This window comes from Aspergillus versicolor (assembly GCF_001890125.1).
Source record: "Aspergillus versicolor CBS 583.65 unplaced genomic scaffold ASPVEscaffold_7, whole genome shotgun sequence".
Lineage (NCBI taxonomy): Eukaryota > Fungi > Ascomycota > Eurotiomycetes > Eurotiales > Aspergillaceae > Aspergillus > Aspergillus versicolor.
The window spans coordinates 1,282,383-1,303,720 of NW_024467530.1; the positions used below are offsets into that span (position 1 = coordinate 1,282,383).

General features: G+C 50.7%; 6 protein-coding genes across 6 annotated transcripts; 4 read left to right on the forward strand and 2 right to left on the reverse strand.

Annotated features, from left to right (window-relative positions):
• The first annotated feature begins 452 nt into the window (after positions 1 to 452).
• On the forward strand, positions 453 to 5,938 carry ASPVEDRAFT_43847 (pleiotropic drug resistance family ABC transporter). Its single transcript, XM_040812917.1, has 6 exons — positions 453 to 1,449; positions 1,516 to 1,960; positions 2,022 to 3,089; positions 3,139 to 4,623; positions 4,677 to 5,137; positions 5,190 to 5,938. The coding sequence occupies exons 1-6, from the start codon at positions 854 to 856 to the stop codon at positions 5,617 to 5,619; spliced, it is 4,485 nt and encodes a 1,494-aa protein (XP_040670127.1). The 5' UTR covers positions 453 to 853; the 3' UTR covers positions 5,620 to 5,938.
• Positions 5,939 to 8,799: 2,861 nt separating this feature from the next.
• Positions 8,800 to 10,137, forward strand: ASPVEDRAFT_30832 (putative C2H2 finger domain protein; the record flags this gene model as incomplete). The annotated part of the gene is made up of 1 exon (XM_040810394.1): positions 8,800 to 10,137. The coding sequence occupies one exon, from the start codon at positions 8,800 to 8,802 to the stop codon at positions 10,135 to 10,137; it is 1,338 nt and encodes a 445-aa protein (XP_040670128.1).
• Positions 10,138 to 10,923: 786 nt separating this feature from the next.
• ASPVEDRAFT_172514 (uncharacterized protein) lies at positions 10,924 to 12,122 on the forward strand. Its single transcript, XM_040808726.1, has 3 exons — positions 10,924 to 11,142; positions 11,193 to 11,315; positions 11,415 to 12,122. Coding segments are annotated over exons 1-3 (585 nt in total). The 5' UTR covers positions 10,924 to 11,140; the 3' UTR covers positions 11,875 to 12,122.
• ASPVEDRAFT_135204 (proteasome regulatory particle base subunit RPN10) lies at positions 12,114 to 13,138 on the reverse strand (the record flags this gene model as incomplete). The annotated part of the gene is made up of 4 exons (XM_040807199.1): positions 12,114 to 12,665; positions 12,738 to 12,957; positions 13,016 to 13,054; positions 13,113 to 13,138. 4 exons carry the CDS (start codon positions 13,136 to 13,138, stop codon positions 12,114 to 12,116), a joined length of 837 nt encoding a protein of 278 aa, XP_040670130.1.
• A 388-nt stretch (positions 13,139 to 13,526) lies between these two features.
• On the forward strand, positions 13,527 to 14,757 carry ASPVEDRAFT_136088 (uncharacterized protein; the record flags this gene model as incomplete). Its single annotated transcript, XM_040807261.1, has 3 exons — positions 13,527 to 13,680; positions 13,730 to 14,018; positions 14,067 to 14,757. 3 exons carry the CDS (start codon positions 13,527 to 13,529, stop codon positions 14,755 to 14,757), a joined length of 1,134 nt encoding a protein of 377 aa, XP_040670131.1.
• A 1,071-nt stretch (positions 14,758 to 15,828) lies between these two features.
• Positions 15,829 to 20,369, reverse strand: ASPVEDRAFT_784510 (GTPase-activating protein LRG1). The gene is made up of 7 exons (XM_040816552.1): positions 20,347 to 20,369; positions 19,542 to 20,247; positions 18,783 to 19,485; positions 18,080 to 18,730; positions 16,944 to 17,999; positions 16,601 to 16,887; positions 15,829 to 16,547 (listed from the first exon to the last, which is right to left on the reverse strand). The coding sequence occupies exons 2-7, from the start codon at positions 20,007 to 20,009 to the stop codon at positions 16,122 to 16,124; spliced, it is 3,591 nt and encodes a 1,196-aa protein (XP_040670132.1). The 5' UTR covers positions 20,010 to 20,247; positions 20,347 to 20,369; the 3' UTR covers positions 15,829 to 16,121.
• Between the last annotated feature and the right edge of the window lie 969 nt (positions 20,370 to 21,338).

The following is a 21,338-nucleotide window of genomic DNA, read 5'->3' on the forward strand; positions in this document are numbered from 1 at the left end:
ATCATATTGGACCGGAAGCTGGAACGCGTTATGAAATGCTGACAGACGCAGTTATCTGGGCATGGCTTGCACAAACCCAAGCATTAACCCAACACGGTTAGATCCGGGGGTTTTAGAGCCGGTGGAGCCACTAACCACCCGTTTGATCGTCGACTGGATACGAAATACGAAACACGATGGATGGCATGGCTCGGACTCCGGTCGGGCAGTGTGAGCATTGCCTTTGTTCCTCGGGAGTCCTGTCTTTCCGAGCACTTTATCGCTACCTGGGTTGCGTCCTTGCGACTGTAAGCAGCGTTGTAGAGGCAAGAAAGCAGCTGTATGTATGGCCCTGTGGTCAGGTCCCCACTGAGATTCCACTCTGCTGTCAGATGGGGACAGCCCGAAGTATGCCCCAGAGTAAGAACTTAACAGCCCTATGCTTATACTTACCAATCGCTGATATCAGAGTCTCCATAAGGACCATAACTCCGTAATTCCTTTGCTGCTGACACGCCAAGGGCAGATGACTGTGGAAACACAGGCGATATGATTGACTTCAAGCAACCATCGGGCCGGGTAGTCTTGGTTCCCTTCTTGTGAGAGTCACGCCGCGATTCACACCTCTGTCGGATGCTGCCTTTCCGTGATCCGTCCAATGTCGAGCTTTTCTTCGCCGGGCTTTTCTTTGCTTTATCCCCGTTCCTTCTGGAGTTAGCTAAGTGGGCCGACTTACTCTTCCTATCTCCGCATACACTTGCTATTTAACAGATCGGTCCTTTCCCCCCTAAGCGATCCTTTCACCTCCTTGACCTTTTTTGCTTCTGTTCCGCTCAAGCATGTCTATCTCAGGTTGAGCATCCCCCAGCGACCGATGTCTTCTCAATCACAGCCTCCCCCGCCTTCTGGGGGTGGCGCCCCTGACGGTGAGGGGCAGCACCACGCATTCGACATCATCAGCAGGATAACAGGTGATAACGGAGCCTCAAGCTCCAGGGAGAAGGCAGACAGCTCCGACATTACGTGTGCCAACTCTGAGAAGGATATCGACCAGGAGAGCGAACAGAAGATCACGGCCCTAGCGCGGAACTTGTCCCGTTTGTCCCAGAAAAGCAGCGCGGTAGACGGTACAAACACTTTCCTCGATGCGCCCAGCGACCCCCAGCTGGATCCCAATTCCGACAAGTTCAACGCCCGCAAATGGACCAAGAATTTTCTCTCCGTTGCCAATCGCGACCCGGATCGATACCCGCGTCGCACCGCCGGTGTTTCATTTCGCAACCTCAGCGCGTTTGGCTATGGAACCGCCGTCGATTACCAGACAGATGTTGCCAATATGTGGCTTAAGGGCTATGGGTGGTTTCGCCGCCTGTTTGGATTCGGGGACAAAGTCCGCATTGACATCTTACGCGACTTCGAGGGTTTTGTTCGGAGTGGTGAGATGTTGGTGGTTCTAGGGCGTCCTGGAAGGTAACACAGCCTTATCACTTAATTTTCCGAACTGCGCTTACCCCTTGCGTTTACTTTTTCTTCTAGTGGATGTTCCACGTTTCTGAAATCCATAGCCGGCGAGACTCACGGTCTATGGCTTGATGATGGAGCTGACATACAATATCAAGGCATCTCCTGGGATGAAATGCATAGCCGTTTCCGCGGCGAAGTTATTTACCAGGCTGAAACTGAGATCCATTTTCCCAACCTTACTGCTGGTGAGACGCTTTCCTTTGCAGCTCATGCGCGAACCCCGGCCAATCGATTCCCTGGTGTAACTCGAGAGCAATATGCGACTCACATGCGCGATGTTACGATGGCCATGTTGGGGCTCAGCCACACGATGAACACGATGGTGGGGAACGAGTTTATTCGCGGTGTGTCTGGTGGAGAACGGAAGCGGGTCAGTATTGCAGAAACAATCCTCTGCGGTTGTCCTTTGCAATGCTGGGATAATTCAACCAGAGGTCTCGATAGTTCAACTGCGCTGGTAAGTGGATGTATAGCACACGTCCCTTCTGGCACTTGCTGATGGCCATTTCACAATACAGGAATTTGTAAAAAATATCCGCCTTTCCACTGAATACACCGGTTCTACAGCCGTCGTTGCCATCTATCAGGCGAGTCAGGCGATCTACGATGTGTTTGATAAAGCCATCGTCCTCTATGAAGGCCGACAAATATACTTTGGGAGCGCTACCGATGCCAGACGCTTCTTCATCGAGATGGGCTTTGAATGCCCCGATAGACAAACTACTGCCGACTTCCTCACATCCTTGACAAGTCCTACTGAACGGCTCGTGCGACCTGGATATGAAAATACCGTCCCCCGAACCCCTGATGAGTTTGCAGCCCGATGGAAGCAAAGCGTGGAGCGCAAGCAATTGCTTACTGACATCGAGGCCTTCCAGAGCGAATTCCCTACTGGCGGGAACAAGCTCGAGGAATTCAATCGTTCTCGAGCGGCAGAAAAGTCCAAGGGTACTCGCGCTGGTTCGCCGTATACTCTCTCCTACCTAATGCAAATCCGCCTATGCTTGTCCAGAGGTTTCCTTCGTCTAAAGGGAGATATGTCCATGACTCTCGCTACTACTATCGGCAACAGCATCATGTCCCTAATTATCTCAAGTATCTTCTATAATATGTCACCCACGACCGACGAATTCTTCTCCCGTGGAGCCCTGCTTTTCTTCTCCATTCTACTCAACGCTTTCTCGAGCGCGCTGGAAATCCTGACACTCTGGCAGCAAAGGCCAATTGTGGAAAAACACTTCAAATATGCGCTGTACCATCCCTCCGCAGAGGCAATCAGTTCAATGATTGTCGATTTGCCGGCCAAGGTGCTCGTATCGATTGTGTTTAATGTCATCCTCTACTTCATGACAAACCTCCGCCGCACACCAGGACACTTTTTCATCTTTTACCTGTTTTCATTTACGACCACACTGACTATGTCCAATATTTTCCGCTGGATCGGCGCAATATCCCGGTCTATGGCACAAGCAATGGTTCCCTCGTCGATCTTCATGATGATCCTCGTCATTTACACTGGATTCACTATTCCTGTACGCAATATGCATCCGTGGTTCAAATGGCTGAACTATCTTAACCCTATTGGTGTAAGTGCTTTTCCAATTCATGTTAATTACCTGCTCATCGTCTATTTAGTACGCATTCGAATCACTCATGGTCAACGAATTCAGCGGCAGGACGTTTGAATGCAGAGGCTATGTACCCAGCTATCCCGACGCTCCTTTGTCGTCAAAGATTTGCTCCAACCGTGGAGCTGTGGCCGGTGAAGATTTTATCGATGGTGACAAATACCTGAATACCTCGTTCGAATATTACAGGTCTCACCTGTGGAGAAACTACGGCATCCTTTTGGCGTTCATGTTCGTCTTTTTGGGACTCTATATCGTCTGTAGTGAGTTTGTCCGGGCGAAGCCCTCCAAGGGAGAGATTCTGGTCTTCCCAAGAGGCAAAATTCCGGCTTTTGCAAAGGAAATCCGACAGGATGCGGAGGAAGCTTCTCCAGCTGAAAAGGCCGTCCCAGTTGGTCAGGAAAATGTAGACGATCATGTTGGGGCTATCTCGAAACAAACAGCAATCTTTCACTGGCAGGATGTGTGCTACGACATCAAAATAAAGGGCGAAAACCGTCGCATCCTCGATAACGTTGATGGTTGGGTAAAGCCGGGCACCCTAACAGCTTTAATGGGGGTTACTGGCGCCGGCAAGACCTCTCTACTGGATGTTCTAGCTGACCGCGTTACTATGGGTGTGGTGACTGGCGAGATGCTTGTGGATGGACGCTTGCGGGATGACTCCTTTCAACGCAAAACAGGTTACGTCCAGCAGCAGGATCTGCATCTTGAAACCAGCACTGTACGCGAAGCGTTAATATTCAGTGCAATGCTTCGCCAGCCTGCTACAGTGTCGCGGAAAGAGAAAATTGCTTACGTGGAGGAGGTCATCAAGATGCTTGGCATGGAGGAATATGCTGAGGCTGTAGTAGGTATTCTGGGTGAAGGATTGAATGTCGAGCAGAGGAAACGCCTCACTATTGGAGTGGAGCTTGCAGCAAAACCAGATCTTCTTCTTTTCTTCGATGAGCCGACATCTGGCCTGGACAGCCAAACAGCCTGGTCTATCTGTTCTCTGATGCGGAAACTAGCAGACCATGGTCAGGCGATTTTATGTACGATTCACCAACCATCTGCGATTCTGATGCAGCAGTTTGATCGACTTCTATTCTTGGCCAAGGGCGGAAAGACTATCTACTTCGGCGATCTTGGTGAAAATATGGAGACTCTGATCAAGTATTTTGAAAAGAAGGGCTCCGCTCCGTGCCCCAAGACCGCAAACCCCGCTGAATGGATGTTGGAAATTATCGGTGCAGCCCCAGGATCTCATGCAGATCGAGACTGGTCTGAAATCTGGAAGCAGAGCCCTGAACGTGATCATGTACGTCAGGAATTGGCACAGTTGAAAGCAGAGCTATCGCAGAAACCAGAGCCCCCCAAGACGCCCGAGTATGGAGAATTTGCGATGCCGCTCTGGGCTCAGTTTCTCATATGCCTCCAGCGCATGTTTGAGCAATACTGGCGCAGTCCGTCCTACATTTATTCCAAGGCCACCATGTGTGTGATTCCGGTAAGTTCTACGTATCAATATCTTACTATAGGAGTCAAACTAACTTAAAGCAGCCTCTCTTCATTGGGTTTACGTTTTGGAGAGCGCCACTTACCTTGCAAGGCATGCAAAATCAGATGTTCGCCATCTTCATGCTCCTGGTTATCTTCCCGAACTTGGTCCAACAAATGATGCCGTACTTTGTGACGCAGCGTGCCCTATATGAAGTCCGAGAGCGACCCTCAAAGGCGTATTCATGGAAGGCTTTTATGATGGCCAGTATCTGCGTAGAGCTTCCTTGGAACGTCTTGATGGCTGTTCCTGCTTACTTCTGCTGGTATTATCCGATCGGGCTGTATCGCAACGCGGGCCCTGGAGAAACGGTCGAGCGTGGCGGCACCATGTTCCTGCTGATCTTAATCTTCATGCTATTCACGTCAACTTTTAGCTCCATGATCATTGCTGGCATTGAACATCCAGATACCGGTAGCAATATCGCACAGTTGTTGTTCTCGCTGTGTCTCATATTCAACGGGTAAGTTCGGATATCTATCTCCATGTTAAAACCACAACGATTTACTAACAAGCATCAGTGTACTTGCATCTCCAACTCAGCTTCCCCGGTTCTGGATATTCATGTACCGAGTCTCGCCGTTCACCTATCTCGTGTCATCAGTGCTATCAACTGGCTTATCAGGAACCGAAGCACACTGTTCTGACATCGAGGTACTCGCTGTCCCTCCACCCGATGGTCAGAATTGTACTTCATACCTCGGCCCCTACGCCAACGCAACCATGGGGACTATCCTGGACCCAGCCCCCAATGGCGACTGTCGGCTCTGCAGTATCTCTTCGTCGGATCAATTCCTGGCACAGCTCAGTATCAACCCCAATGACACCTGGCGAAACGTGGGCTTACTGTTCGTGTACATTGTGTTTAATGCATTTGCAGCCGTTTTCCTCTATTGGTTGGTTAGGGTGCCGAAGAAGAAGTCTCAGCAGGTGAAGAAAGGCTAGCTAGTGGAAAGACGGTGGCGAATAGTCAGAGGAAGGCTGACAGGAAAGTCTAAGCCACATGGATCGATGTAGAGTACACTTGGTGGGCTACTTTTTGTTATCGTGATAGAGCAGGCTTAGTTACTAGTTCATTATACTAGTGTCACAGTTAATGATTGAGATATCCAAACGGATACGTGGACCTGATTATGGATTCAGCCAGGTCGTCGGGTATCATCCGTTCCTTTCTGCCATCGAAGTATAATCATAATAATAGCATCATTGTTGAAACTTATGCAGCTAGCTACCGGCATAAAATAAATGTCAAAGCGATCGCCCCCACAAGTCGTTCCAAGCCACCACCATGCCGTGCCGTGCCGTGCGACGTCTCCCTCCCCGTTAAGCGCCAGGAATCCCCGGGGGTGTGCTTGGACAGCAAAAAAAACGCCACAGCGCTCCAGTTGCCAAGTCACCCGGAGTGGGAATCGTAGTAATGGTAGGCTAGAATAGCAGTCTAATGTGCCAACAAGTAGATGATCAGGGCGATCAGGATCCAAGCTGAGATTCAAGCGCCAGTTGGAAACCTTGCAAGCTCGCGTCGAGCGGGAAAAGGCCTTACAATACATACGGTGTAGATATTTAGAGTAGAGATAGACAGCCAAGGCGCAAGGAAGGGTCACATCCCGAGCCCCCGGCGGAATTACTAGTGAGAGCAAAGATCGCCTGGTTAAGCCTTGAGAATCGAACCTGTCAATTTGTATCAGAGCGTTTGGCGGACGGATTGGCCAGCAAAGTGTAATTCGTGGAGTTGGCCCACAGGCCACGCGATAATGGCTTGTCTGGTGACCACTGACGTTTCTTCCATTTTCACACCGAGGCAGGGCTCACTGGCCCCGGCTCGGGCTCATCCCGTCCGTCACCCTGGAGTTACCTGGATCTGGAAGATAGAAGGAGATGGAGGTGTGGCACAGTCACTTTGCATCTCAGTGGACCCTAAGTTTGCCCGAGCATAGCCGCCTGTCTCTGCAGTCTGGTCTGGTTCTGCACTCTGCAGGGGGTCACCCTTCGAGGACGAGATCATCTGTCTGGTCTGGTTGGACTGCGACTGAAATTGTGGCTCTTTCTGTGGATTGTCAGTGTGTTTCCGCTGCACACTCTGCAAGACTGCAAGTATGCAGCGTGCCGGCCCCATACCAAGTGTCTCGGAATTGCTTTTTGGGCTTGGGTTTTAGATTGCCTGCGCCCTGCCTCCTGACTCCTGCAGACGGGGCGTGCGCACGTCTTACCCTTCGCCCGTTTTAGACCCATCGGCGACCACGAGGAGTGATGGGCAGGAGTTAGACTTCATGCAAACCTTGTGTGTGTCCCTGAGAACCGAAATCAATTCGGCAAGGTTCAGTGGTGGACGGATGTCGACCGGCTCCGGGCTCACTCTTCAGCTGACGCACTAAAGATGCTGTGCAACAACGCAGCGCTTGCGAATTTGCGCCCAAGGCAAATCTCTCCATATCAGGGTGATGGTCCATGGGTTCAGGCCGAATTAAGTTAAGGTCCAGGTGCGAGTTCGGTGCAGATTGCAGTCTGAGTCTGTGAAGCCCGGGTTTTTCTTGGTGCTGCAGGCCAGGAACGGGATCCTGGGCTCCGGCCGAGTTTGGAATTTTATGAGATTTGGATTTGGGCTGCAGTGAGATGAGATAGGACAATATGAATAATTATACGATGGGAGAAGTATAGCGATCGTCGGATTGTGGACAAGAGTTGTCGTTGGCGATTGGTCTGGGTTTCAAAATTTGACTGACTGTGGCTTGGCTTGCTTGTCTGGCAAAGCTCGTCTGCGTTTTCTGGGATCCGGGCTGAGTGTTCGAACTTCGAGAGTCCAAAGTCAACAGCGAGAGAGACATGCCGGAGAGAATGGAGGTGGATCTCGATGAGGACGGGAATCTTCAATATCGACGAGTCAGGGCGATGCCAAGTGGGGATGCCCCAAACTGGCAAACACTGAGCCTACAGCCCAGACTCTTCCTGGAAAACAACTCCGCTTCCTTCCCTCTGATTTCGTGATCCCCGATACTATCGCTTAATTCCATGCAGAGCAGAGGCCTTCCTTTCGGGGCCGTTTGTCTGTCCACAAAGAACAGCTCCCAATTTAGTGCCGCTATTTCACGTCGAGATTGGGGCCGGATCTTCGTGTCAGTCAGACTCACCATCTCGCCTGTGCCTTTCCCTCCAGGGCAACCACTCCGCTCCAATGGCATTGCCGATCTTTCTGGCATCAGTCTGTCCCTGTTCTTCGATTTGACATGATAATCTACGCCTCGCGCCTGGCCGGGGTCTTTGTCGACGCCAGGGCAAACGCCTTCGGCCCACACTGCCCTCTGCCCACGACCTCCTGGCCCATTCCATCCCTCACGGGATTCGCTGGCCACGTTCGCTTCCGTCAGACCTCACACCTGGGATTGAGAGCGCAAAGAAAAAGAAAAGAAATTAACCAGCCAACCAACGCATGGCGACTTGTGAGATGGCAGTGGCTGATGGGTCGGTGACGACACCCTGCATCCCCACCTATATCAAAGCCCGGATAAGGCACATTATGGAGGGTACGTGAGGCTCAACTGAGGTCCCCTCGCGGTTCTCGTCCTGTATTCGTCTTGTAGCGTGCTCCGCCCTCGCGCTGTGATCCCCGAAGATATGCGCTCCACAAGGGCGCAGACCCCGACACTCCAGCGACCAGCCACCTGTTTCGCCTGTACCCCGGTCAGTATTTGGCCGTCCATCTGTCTTAACCGGTTCGGGCTGCAGAATAAATAATATCCCGGTAATGCAGCAAAAATAAGGAGACGGGTGGAGAGGGAAAAGTAATGGATGGATCCAGCGCAACGGCCCTGACTCGTCCCGTCGCGCTGGTCGAGAGTATCGGCGGCAGGCGCAAGGCACTCACCCCATGTGTCGAATGTTCGTCCGTGATGGAGGGTACGCATTAAGAGCATGAGGCTCAATCTGCGCTACCCAATTCGTGGTTCCGTCATCGCCCGTTTGTTTCTCCCAATTGACCAGGAAACAGACGAGAGGATAAATGGCCCCATGGGTCCGCTGCAATTACGGCGGTCTCAATTGTTTTCACTCAAGCTTTGTTCTCTATACAGAGGCGTTCCTCTTATCCTTTGTTGATATAAGTTCTTCATACATCTTGTCTGTGCAACAATGGATGACCACTACCCTTACCATGACTTCCAACAACACTATCATGTGCAAGACCATGTGCCAATTGCGCAGGATATCCCATACTACGCTCACTCCGATGCCCATATGTTGGCGACCTCCATGTCGGACGCGATGAATGGTGGTATTCCCATGGCCTCGAACGCTGCGATCAAGGGCCACCATTTCCCGCCCTTCGAACCACTGCAATACACTCCTTCGCATCAAAATTCAGCCATTGCATATTGGGGTCCGCCGTCCCCGTTTGACGAAAGTTTGCGTAGTTTGTCGCCGCAGACGGACTGCCAGAGCAGCGGCCGCGCACCTACTCTCATCTACGACGACGCCATGTCAAGCAGATCTGGCTTCGAAAGCTCGCCCTCCCCTTCATACCCCGAACCCATCACGATAACTTCCTACAAACAAGAATCAATGAGCCCTCTCATTGAGCACGTTCAGCCAATGCCACAACATGGCAAGCCTATGTTTCTCCCAGTGTACGCCGGCCACCAGCCTAGCGAATATAGCGCACCCCCGACCTCTTCCCCCAGTGAACCTACCAAGTGCCCCCCAAAAGCACCCTCCGCTCGCAAGGGAAACACCCGCAACCGGGTTCAAAAGCGCAATGGCAAATCGCCTAAGAAGACGCCAGCCAATCCCAGTCGCGCTGAACCAGTCACAACTTCCAAGAAGCCTCTCAAGAAGACTGCCGACCGACGCTTCGAATGCACCTTTGCCCGTTATGGCTGCACAAGCACCTTCCCCTCCAAGAACGAATGGAAACGGCATGTCAGCTCTCAGCATATCCAGCCCGGCTTCTACAGATGCGACGTCGGCCGGTGCAGCCTAAATAACACCAAAAATCTCACTACGCCCCCCAACTGCCAGATGCAGTCTTCCCCGCCGCCAACCTCGTCGAACTCCCAACACTCCGCCACGCCAACAACACCCACCCTTGTCAATGACTTCAACCGCAAAGACCTCTTCATCCAACACCAGCGCCGTATGCACGCGCCCTGGGTCGCAAATACAAAGGCCCGCAAGCAGTCGGTCCCACAGGCCGAGAAAGAAGCCTTCGAAATGAGTCTTAGCGGCGTCTGGAAGAGGTGCTGGCAGCAGCTCCGTACCCCACCGACACTGAGCCACTGCGGCTTCTGCGATGCGGAGTTCCGGGGCACGAACGCCTGGAAAGAGCGCATGGAGCATGTTGCGAGACACTATGAGCAGGCAGACCCAGGCCCTGAGAAAGAGGACCTCCCTCTTAGGGAGTGGGCGCATGAGAATGGAGTTATTGTCCATGTGAAGGGGGAGTGGAAGTTGGCATCGCTTCTTCGGGAGTGATTCTCCCGTAGCGAAGGTTTATCTTGTTTCCTTGTTTTCATATCACGGCCTACTACATATTTTCTATAGTTTGTCTTGGTCTATCTGTCATTTTGCGATCGTTTGGACGGGCTATTGTCGATTGTCTGTGCAGACCCCGGTACGGGTTTGGGTTTGGGTTAGGATTTGGGCTGGCATAACATAGCGTCATGATTCACGATGCGAGATGATATCCTGTACTTAATATATGTAGCTATTTAGGACTCTTATTCTGTCTAGTGATAATGATTATAACATTGAACTCAAAACCTTCATACTGGACCACCCTGGTGAAACGCTATAAGGGTACCTCAGCGATCCATGTACCTCAACTAAGATCTCACCTCAGATCCCTCTTCCTTCTTCGGGAGTTCCCTGGATGTGGTACATATTCTGAGTAAGACGACTACGTAATAGGTGCAATAAGTTAATAACTTGCGGGTTGACTTTTTGATAACAGAAGTTGAAGTTAAGAGACAGACCTTCTGGTAATTATATATTTTTCATATCTACAACGAGTAAATACATACTACAACCCGAAATCTCGAAGTCTCGAGAGGAAGACGTAGATGGTGCAAAGCAAAACGAAATAAGAAGATAAATATGTATTGTTTAAGGTCTTCTTGAGTAAGCCGACCCCAAATATCTCCTGAAGCACTGGATCTGTATGTATACAGTGGTGGGTCTCTATACCACACCCAAAATTCCCCTGGCGGGTGCAGAATAAATGCCCAGGAAATCAATCCACCTCCGCATTCATTTGCGCAGCTTCTCCGTGATATTCAACCAGCCCAGCTCTTCCATTTTGAACTCGATACTCTCGCATGATACCTCGCAAATGATACCCCAATAACGACTAACTACGCTTCCTCCGTTAAGCAAAACCAAACCAGGCCACCCACCGCCAGACCAGCCGCAACCGGGCGCGCACGCTCGGAGTCCTCTCCCTCATTCTCCCCTCCCCTCGCCTCACCTCCCATTCACAATGTTTGTTTCCCTTCCTTCTTCTCATGATTGTATCTGACGTTATAAAATAGGCCCGTCTATTCCCTCATAATTATCAACAAAGCCGGTGGGCTCATCTACCAACGGGAATTCCACCCCGGCCTGCTCAAGCTCTCGACGAACGACTACCTTGTTCTTGCGGGGACATTTCATGGGTATGTCTCTTCCAACGTCCCAATACTCTGGAGGTTTCCAAGGCAGGGATTTCAAAAAGAGAAGAGATCTGAAGCTAATACTCTATTCTACAATTACAGCGTCCATGCAATCACACGCTCCATAACACCCAAAATCCCCAACCCATCCGCGACACCGACCCCAACATCCAACAGCCAGCAAACCTCTACGCCATCGAATCCCTCAACACCAACGCCGGGCGCAGGGACAACCCCAAACTCCTCATCCGGCCTCCCACTACCACAAGCATCCTCCACTTCAAACGCCAATTCGACATACCCCATTCCTTCCATCCCAATAAGCGGGCTAGAGATGCTGGAAACGGAGAAATTCCGGCTGACGTGTTTCCAAACGCTGACGGGGACGAAGTTCTTGCTGTTTACGGACCCGCTGATGGAGAATGTGGATGTTGTAATGAAGGGTGTTTATGAAATTTATGCGGACTATGTGATGAAGAATCCGTTTTATCAGATTGAAATGCCGGTTCGGTGTGAGAGGTTTGATAGGGGGGTTGGAGGCTATCTGAGAGCGAGGGGGTAATGAACAATACATATTGATATACCCGCTGCTGTTGGGTGGTCGGCCTGTATATTTTCTTGACCTACGGTCTTTCTTGCTTCTGTTAATGGGATGCTGGAAATGATGATAACTGTTTGGGATTTTGTTTGGCGTTTATTGCTAGAACTACTGATGGCCGATTTGGTTTGCGTATGAAATTGTTACCTAAGAGGGAGGTGGCAACGCCGGGTATGCATTAACATAAGTAAATAGAATACATTCTACGCAGTATCCATCTTGTCTTTATCGTCATTATCTTTCTTCCCAGAAGATTGTCCCTCCTCAGCAATCCCTTCTAGGTTCGCCTTCTGCTCCTGCTCTTCGCGATCCCGCTTCTCCTTCTCCTGTCGGTTCTTTTCCTCCTCCAGCGAAAGGCGGAGAGCAAAGGCCAGCTCGGGGTCGTTCTCAGCTGCAGCATCCAAGTCAAAACCGCCGGCGTCACCGCCCTCAGCACCCATTCCACCTGAGCCATCAGCGCCTTCGCCACCGAGGATAGGCGATGTCTGGAGCTCTTCGCTGAGTAGGTTCGGGCCGGGTGGGATGATAGCGAGGTTGGAGCCGTCACCACCCCTGACGTTTTCAATGAAGGCCTCCAGCTTCTTCGTCTGGTCGGACTCGAGATCGCCGAACGCGATGACGTCTATGGAAACGTTGTTCTTCTTCATTTTCTTTGCGAGCTTCACGAGGGTCTTTTCGTCTTCTTCGATCGGGGAGCAGGAGAATACGACGATGCGTTGGCGCTGCGATTTCTCAGAGCGGTGTTTGAGAGCCAGCTATTCAGATTCATGCCCCTTGTTAGCTTGGACACACCTAAGTCAAAACGGGGAAGACTGCGGAACACATACACCCGCAACTTGTATACTCGAGCAGAAGTGAGCGGTCCCGTGGATCTTCGTGCGGTGTAGTCCGGCCAGAATGCCACCGAAATCAGTAGTAAATGTAGAGAGCACCTCGGGGCCCTTTCCTCCCATGCTCATCAGCCCGACAGCCGACTGGGGGTGTGAGCGCATCTTGGCTGTGTGGACGACGCTGACGGCATCGATCTGGGCTTGCCATCGTGTCGAGCTGTGACTATTAGTCGAGAGTGATCGGATAAGGTAAAAATGACAGAGGTGTGGCTCACGTATAGTCGCCGTTTCTGCTGCTTTCGCTGTTGTCGACGCTGGGATGGGTTAGCTAGCTAGACTACCGACTGAGCTCGGCGGATGGGGCTGACGAACATGATCATCGTAGCTTCAAGCGACATCCTGGCGGGTCAATCGGCGGTGCGGGATATGCGGTGAAAAGAAGGAGCGATAAAATAGAGTATGAGAAGAGCTGTCCGGCTAGATAAGCGGAAGAGATAGAGGTTTGATGATGGCGGGAGGATGAAGCTGGAGAGAGGCGGACACAGAGATGTCACACCCGCCGTGAGGAGAGTTGAGGTTGAGCTAACCTAAGCTAACGACGAATTAAGTCAGCGCTTGTTTATTCCCCATCAACCACTCCCGCAACAACAACCGCCGCCTCTCTTCCTTATCCCTTCGTTCCTCGACAACACAACGCCAACTGCCGCACGAATTTCTCCGACTGCTTGGATTAAATCCTTGGTTTTCGACATTATTTAAAAGTATTCGACTTTTTTTTTTTCCACAATGGCCACAGCGACAAAGCGAAAGTCTGGCGAGATGGAAGACGCGTATCCCAGCATTGAGGACGCAACACCCACAAACACTACACCACCCAGAAAGCGCATGCGAATCACGCGAAGCCAGAAACAGTCCCTAATGGACAATTTGCAGCTGGAAAGTATGTTCTTCTAGTCCCGACCTCCTAAGTTTTACACTGACTATTGCAGTCACGGAAAGAGCTCGCAAACTGCGGGCACAGTACGCCCTCCAAGCACAAGACCTCCGAGCTAGGCTCGAACGACGCGTCAACCGAATTCCCGTGGCTCTTCGCAAAGCGAACATGGGCGAATTGCTCGAGAAGCACAACGCCTCCCTCCGAGCTCAATCAGAGCACCCTTCGCCAAGGAAATACCGTAGCCCAGCTAAAGGATCGCGTAATTTCACGGCGATTTCTGCTTCCGGCAGAAAGAAGGCTGCGACAGTAAGCCCAAGCCCTCGCAGAGTTAGGAAACAAAGGTATGTAGCGAGGTACTCTGAAACCACGCGCTTGACTAACGTGTCCAGTCCCGCCGGTATCTACTCTGACAAAGAAAACGCACCCGCGTCAGGCGAGCAGCTCGACGTTCTTAAGAACCCCAAGAGGCGTGGAAAGACCGGTGCAACGCCAGGAACGTCTCGCGTTGTTTCACAAGAAGTCCGAGGGGCAGACTACAGGATCCTCTCGCCCAAGTCCTCAAATTCTAGGACGTATCCACAGTCCCCTCTGCGCGCTTCACCCGAGAAGGGCCAATCGTCTTCATACCTATCTCGGCCCATGTCACCACTGAAGCCCTCCAGCCCTCTCAAATCTACCACCGGTAATCTTGGAAGCGCTCGTCCTGGCTCATCACGAGGCGCTGCTCCTGCGCGCCCACCATCTTCCCAAACAATGAGACCTGCAAGCAGAGCTGCCACCGCGGGCCCTAGATCTGTTCGTTCTCCTCTTTCGCGGCCTGGTACCCGGCAAACCGACCGCAGGGGTAGCGTCTCATCCACCACATCATCTGGTACAACGGTCACAAACACCAAGGCCGCCCCATCGCGAAAGGCAACAACTGCAAGCTCAGCAGCAAGGAAGGCGACCGCAGCAAGATCACAAGCGCCTTCTGCGACTTCGAAAAAGACTGCAGCCTCGGGAACTAGGAAGGCTACGACGTCATCGGTGGGAGGTGAGACTACAACAGGCGGGCGTCGCACTCTACGGAAGCGTGCATAAGCTACTTGCATATTTAGCCTTTTATCTCATATTAGTGTTTGACATCTGGATTTTCGTTGCATGTCAATTTACAAACAGCTCGACAGCGAGGAGTCGAAGAGTTGGTCTTTCATTCGGTGGTGTTCGGATGTTACTACTGGTTATTTGGTATTGGAGTTCTAGGTCTTTTTTTATTTATTTATTGAGTATGGACTGGTTAGAAGTGTCTAGAGTACCATTACTTCGTGGTTCTGAAGTAGTACTTCATTAACTTTTCGCAAAGGCTCAGTGAAAATGCATCTTGCTTCATATTCTAATTCAATATCTTCAATACCTAGTGGATTTCTATTCCTTAATTTACCTGAACCCTTCCGTTTTTATCTAGCGAAATGCCATACTCTATGCCTACAGCGATAAATTGACTTGGGCCAGAGGCATTTCCATTCACAACTGACTGTAAATAAGCTACATCACCTATGGAGGAAAAAGAACATCATATGGAAGGTGACAGGTATGGATGCATTGGAGGGAGACTAGAAAAGGAAGAGAGAAAAAAAAAAACCGGATTTGAGAAATGGAACCACCGAACACTTACAATGGACTCAACGACAAGGTAAGACACCGCTTCAAGGGGGAAATAGAAAAGAGATGTTGAAGCAAAAGGGAATAAGAAGGAAAATGGGTAGTAGTGAGAGGTAGAAAGAGAAAACAGCACTCGCCAGAGTTAGGTATCTTAACAGTCTTAATCGACCGGCAGGAAAGTAAAGAGAAGAAGAAAAGAGAAGAGAAAACCAATTCATGGAGTTCGGGATTCTGCAAAGCTCTCGCAGATCAACGGAGAGGCGAAATTTTGGAATAGAAGAAGGGAAATGGAAATGATGGAGACAGAAGAGAACACCGCTGGATTACAGTGCAATATTCATATTGACACAGCTGGTTGTCAGATGCAATGCAATGAAAGGGCGCAAAATGAATGGTAGAAAATGACACCCAAGGTCCTGGAATGCGGATGGTGAGCCATGGCTAAACAGTAAGGAAGGCCCAAAACGTTGGTTCTTAGTGGTGGCTATTGACCAGTCAACGAGAGAGAAAAGACAAGAGACGAAACCTTGAGGCCGGATGCAATGCATTTTTTTTAAGATGAAAAGGGACGAGATGAGGTCGTTTCAGAAACTCAGGCCAGAGTCCGAATAAGTGATGAGTTGACATTAAGCGGAAATAAAATGACGGCATGCCAATCTCCAAGGGGGAAATGCTGGCAGCGCCAGAGATACGTCAACAACGTTCCTGTCGTCGAAAGTGAAACCACAGAAAAATTCCGACACACGCCTCAAGAGTGTGTAAATGAGCAAACCCTGACTATCGAACGGAAAGCGGAAAGGCAATCAACTAGCAACGCCCATGGGTCCCGCGTTCGGACGAGCTCTGTATGGCACTTGTTGAGACTGGCCCTCGGGTTGACTCCCGGTGCTGGTGCTGCGGTTACGGCCATCAAAATCCTGGCCGCTGGGTGGAGCAATGGCACTACTTGAATGTGAGTGTCCAGCCGGTCCGGCCACATGCCGGACAGAGCTTTGCATTTGGGAAGCAGCATCTTGGGACGGGTCTGTTTCGATACGAGCCGAAGTAGGCACATTGGCTCCACGGCTTTGGTTGGTAATGGTAAACGTTTCACCGCCATTGCTTGCTTTCTGGGAAAAGCCTCCCCTTGCAATATCACCGTATCTCTTTAATATTTCTTTTGTTGTAACTTCCGAGTCTCCCTTGAAGAGGGTACTGTCGCTTAGGACCGATTGAAGGTCCTCGGGAATCTATACATTCTAATCAGTATATAAATCTTCTAAAGAAGTGTCAGTCAACATACCTCGCACATGGTGTCATTATACGTGATAAGCGCGTTAACGGCTTCAATTGCGAGGAAGCTCTCGTCGACAGCGCTGGTCTTGGCATTTGGATATAGAATGTTGGGTGTCATAACGGTGGCGAGATTGTGGATGTCCATCTTGCTTCCGGTGTCTTCATCGACATGAGAGAAGGATGATGTCCAATTCAAGAACGCGAATAAGACTTCCATGGTGTCGCGATGGGCTTTAGGAAGCAAGCAGCATGTGAGATGGAGAACCCGCTTCTGCTTCTCGGGGTCCGAAATTTCTAAATCCTTTGTCAATATATTGAATGTGGCGGGTAAGGTAAGGATTGGCACATACTCTGAGAAGCAACAAATAAGCGATGCAATTTAAACGTCAGAAGAGGGTCGGGCATTTCGCGGAGGAATTTCTTAAGAAGAGCAGCGATTTGGACGGGCGTCTCCTTGGTCAGGTCCACTTGCTCATATTTGTTGTCGATCAGCTCTGAAACATCCTTCAGCCGTCTGATGTTGCCATTCTTTCGGAAGACACCTTCCACCGACATGTCCATTTGACGCATAGCGGACACAGAGTCGTCAACAAGAGCTGGAACACGAAGGGCTCCCGGACCAACACCATGACTTGATTCAGTCCCTTCCTTCTCGACAAGAAGATCAAGGCTGACGCCGAACACTCCTTTCTTCTTTCCGCCTTTCTTCGCGTCCTTGGCGAAAGCTCTCCCAAATATATTCCAGATCGTCGGTTTTCGTGACTCGATCAATGAAAGGAGTTCCTCCAACGTGAAGGCACCATCCAGTAAAGGCTCCATAGATAAGACGGCAACATGTCGGACGATGAAATACTCCAAGGCTGAAAGCTCTGAGAAGTACCGTTTGCCTCTCCCAGTTGCGGTGGGGAAAGGTGCTTCCAGGCCAGGGGTAGACATGCCACGTTGATGTCCGTGGTTATATCTGGGAAGCGGTTCGGTAGTGTTTATAAGCTTGGTGCCAGCGTGCTTGTATGCATTCGGGCGCTGTTCTTTGGCTTGCTCAGCTGCAACAATTCTTGGAATATCATCCAGAGTCAAGGCATCCTGGTTGCCAAACGCCAACTCAGTGACTGGGTCCCCGTTGGCATCTTTCTCTTCCACGATTTGAAAGCCCGGTCCCCTGGGATCTGAACCCTCGCCACCTGAGGAGCCGGGTCTGACACTCCGTCCTTCTGGTCCGTCAATAATTCTTGACGCTCGCGCCTTTTTGTAAGTTGTAGATAAAGTGCGCTCATTCCTGATCGACCGTAGGCGTCGCATCTCACCAACAGTCTGCTCAAGGGAAGATCTGTCGGCATCTTTCCGGCGGCGCACTTCACCACCCGGGGGCACTTGGCTATTATCAGTTTGCGAACCGGAGGGGTCATCTGAAAAAAGAATTGGACCGAAGAATTAGCATTCACGAGAAGTATCGCAGGAATAGGAGTGTGGGATCCTAAAAACCTACCAGACGGGAAAAGGGTCCCTCCAGCTCGTAAAACGGCCAAAAGGCGGGCCAGAGCAACCCTAAGCAAGAAGACGAATTGCTGAAGTTTTGAAATATGTTTGAACCCCTTTTGCATATCGTTTGCAATTCCCTTGTGAGTGACACAGTTGGCGCATAAAGCTTGCCTATCTTTAGTACTTAGGAAAGCGTTCTGAATATTGATAGTCAAATCGGTCTGACACGAGGCACAAACAAGGTGAGGGGGCTTTATATGCCATCTGTTGTCGCCCAACATGACACACTCGTCATCAATCGGCTCTTTGCATGCTGCGCAGCAATCGGAGAGTTGATCAGCTAAAGTTTCCACGCCAGTCAGCAGATCTGCAGGCGTCTCCTCTTCCTCTAGTGGCCGCAACGACTCGAGATCGCCAAGACGGTCGAGGAGATGATGCAAGCCTTCAGGGCTACGTTGTTCTCTCTCCAGCTTGAGCGCCCCTTGCAGCCCGATGCGGATGAGAAGTTTGAGGTAATGGGCGAGCCCTGTGACGAGCGATAGAAGTTCCTGAGTCACACCGAGTTTTCGAACACCCGTTTCTTGCGTCTTAGACAGCAATGCAAAAAACGCAACAATTTTTTTGCAAAGTAATTTGGCTTCCCGGCCAAAGGCAAGGTCTAGATTCGGTTAGATAGATGTGTATATGATTATGATGGTATCAAAACTTACCCTTCATCCCTTGAGCCTTGATGAATCCTGCAAGTTGATCGATAGCCGAGAAAAGGATCTCGACATGGCCAATGAATTTTTTGGCGACAAGAACACCGTCCAAATACGCACCATTGCTGACATGCAGAAGCATATCCGAGATGCAGGCCGCAGAAGACTCTTCAAATGTGGAGAGAGTGCTCCAAATTTTGTAGACTTTCTCCTCCATCAGATCCTCTTCCTCGCGTATTTGAGTGCGTTCTTCATCGGTGGCATCTTCTTTCATCTGAGGATATTCTAGGGGTTGACCGGTCGGAGCAAGGCGAACATTCCAAAACTTATGAATCATGTAGCACTCAGGGTGCCAATGTTGATTCTGTCCATTGCGGAAGATCTCCACGAATTGTTTCAAGATCGCGGTGTGACAGCCATGGCAGCGCTGGGCGAATTGCGTAGAGTAATGGTAATGACAATATACTTTACCCTCATGCTCATAGTATGAGTCTTGTGCCCCGAAAACTGTAGGGCAGACTGAGCAAGTAAAATGCTCAATGTGATACTTGCGATCCAGTGCAGTAATATACGAGCCTCGTAAGGCGCCGCCGCAATCGTGACATAGAAGGTCTAGTCTTCGAAAGTAATCGATCTCACAAAGCGGATATTGCCCGCTTCCATCTTCTGCATCAATAGGAAAGAATTTCGACGCCACTATTTGACCGCAGTCCTATTAATTTTGTTAGAGCTGAAAAGCAATCAATAGTTGCGATGTAGAAAACTCACTTCACATTTAAAACATTCGAGATGGTATGTCGCCATTAGGGCTCGAACGAATTGACCAGTGAGAGGTTCGCTGCATTTCTTGCATATCCTTGATGAAGCACCTCCTGGTGACTTAGCGTGCGATCGGCCATTCGGTCGGGGTCTGTCCAGCGGTCCAGAGCCCTCCCAATAATTGGTCCGGTCCTGAGGCGTTGTCGGGTCTCTAGAATCAGCTGGGTTCGAGTCTAAACGCCGGGCGGGCCGACCATCCGATGGGCTTGGACCTGCATCATATCCAGCAGATGCGTTCCACGGCCTTGTGCGAGGAGAATCGAAAGGGACAGTGCTATCGGCGGGCGATGTGGGGGTTTGTGTGTGTAAACTTCCCCCGCCATTGCTACCACCATAGCCGCTCGTGTTCAGGGACGGACGGACAGCCCCGTTGCCCGGCACGAGGCTGTCCGGCAATGAAACGTCGCCGGGAGGCATGTCCGTAAAGAACTATGCCTTTGTGATAGGAATCCAACGATTTGTCCCCCAAAAATAATGCGACGATCCCTCGACCTTGCTTCGATTGTGGCTGAATGAAAAGGGTTTCGAGGTTGAGAGCGTTTGGTCGGGTTGCCGCCGGGACCAGGGAGATTTGAGATTCGGGAACGATAATTCGAAAGTGCTTAACGGACAACTCGAGAGAGAAACAATGAAAACTATGTTGGCAGTATGTCCCCTACTAGTCGAGAATGCAAAGTTATGTTAGACGGCATTCTCGCAGCTTCGCGCGGGGCTGGGAGGAAGCATATTTAGGGTCGTTTCAGAGCGTACTCACCTCAAGCCATTCAGGTACGACTTGCGGGGAAACTCGAGGAACAAGGAACACAGCGCGTGACCGTCAGAGGACCAAAGTAACGGGCAAAAGAAGGTATTTGAGCGATAGGGAGACGTTAATATAATTCAGCGGGAGAGCGCAGCCGCCCGTGGAGAACGAATTGGACTGAAAGGGTCGGAGCTCAAAGTGAGACCAACAAGCGGCGGAGGTCGAAAGCCAAGATCACCACCATACCTGATCCCTTTCAATAAAGGGTATCTTTCCACGGCCTAGGCCTAACGACTCATGAAAGAGATCGCAATAAGAAGGCAGTTATCTGCAGTGAATGCTGGATCAACTAAAGCCTGCAGCAGACTGACTCAACAAGCAAAGAGTATGTTTGGGGCAGTGCGGGTGCTGCTGTCAGTTGTTGCTCTGCCCCCCTATGCTTCCATCTTGGTGAATGGCAATCACGTGTATTGGTCACCGCTTGTCACACCGCTTGAAGAGAAGAGGCATATGTTTGTTTTGCACCTTCATTATTTGGGTGGCTGGAACTGTACCTGAACACAAAGCAGGCACGGAAAACGAGACATGTTGGCTGGAAGAAAACAATGACATTGCGCTCGGAATAAGTTGGTTGGAATTTTTAAGAAGGCTTAATTAATATAAGAGGCAGAAAACTCGAGCCTCCTACACCTTATACGTAAATGCCTTGCGGCCTGAGGCTTCGGTTTAGGCCTCAGGCCTCAAGTGCCCCCCTGAGGGGTTCGACTGTGAATTCGACGGGAAGGGTCTCCATTATCCACCTCCAGAATTCATCAGGGATGTTAGCTTCTATGAGGACCATGTCTGGCATGGCCACTTCAGCTGGAGTCTACGAGCTGGCGTGGGCCCTTGGGCGGCTCCAGAGTCTGACTTCTAAATAGTAAGCCGGGGGAGGTTGACGATGCGCCGCAGTCACTGGGCAGTTCCTGTGGCTTTCATATATCAGTGAATCTCTTATCCGATTG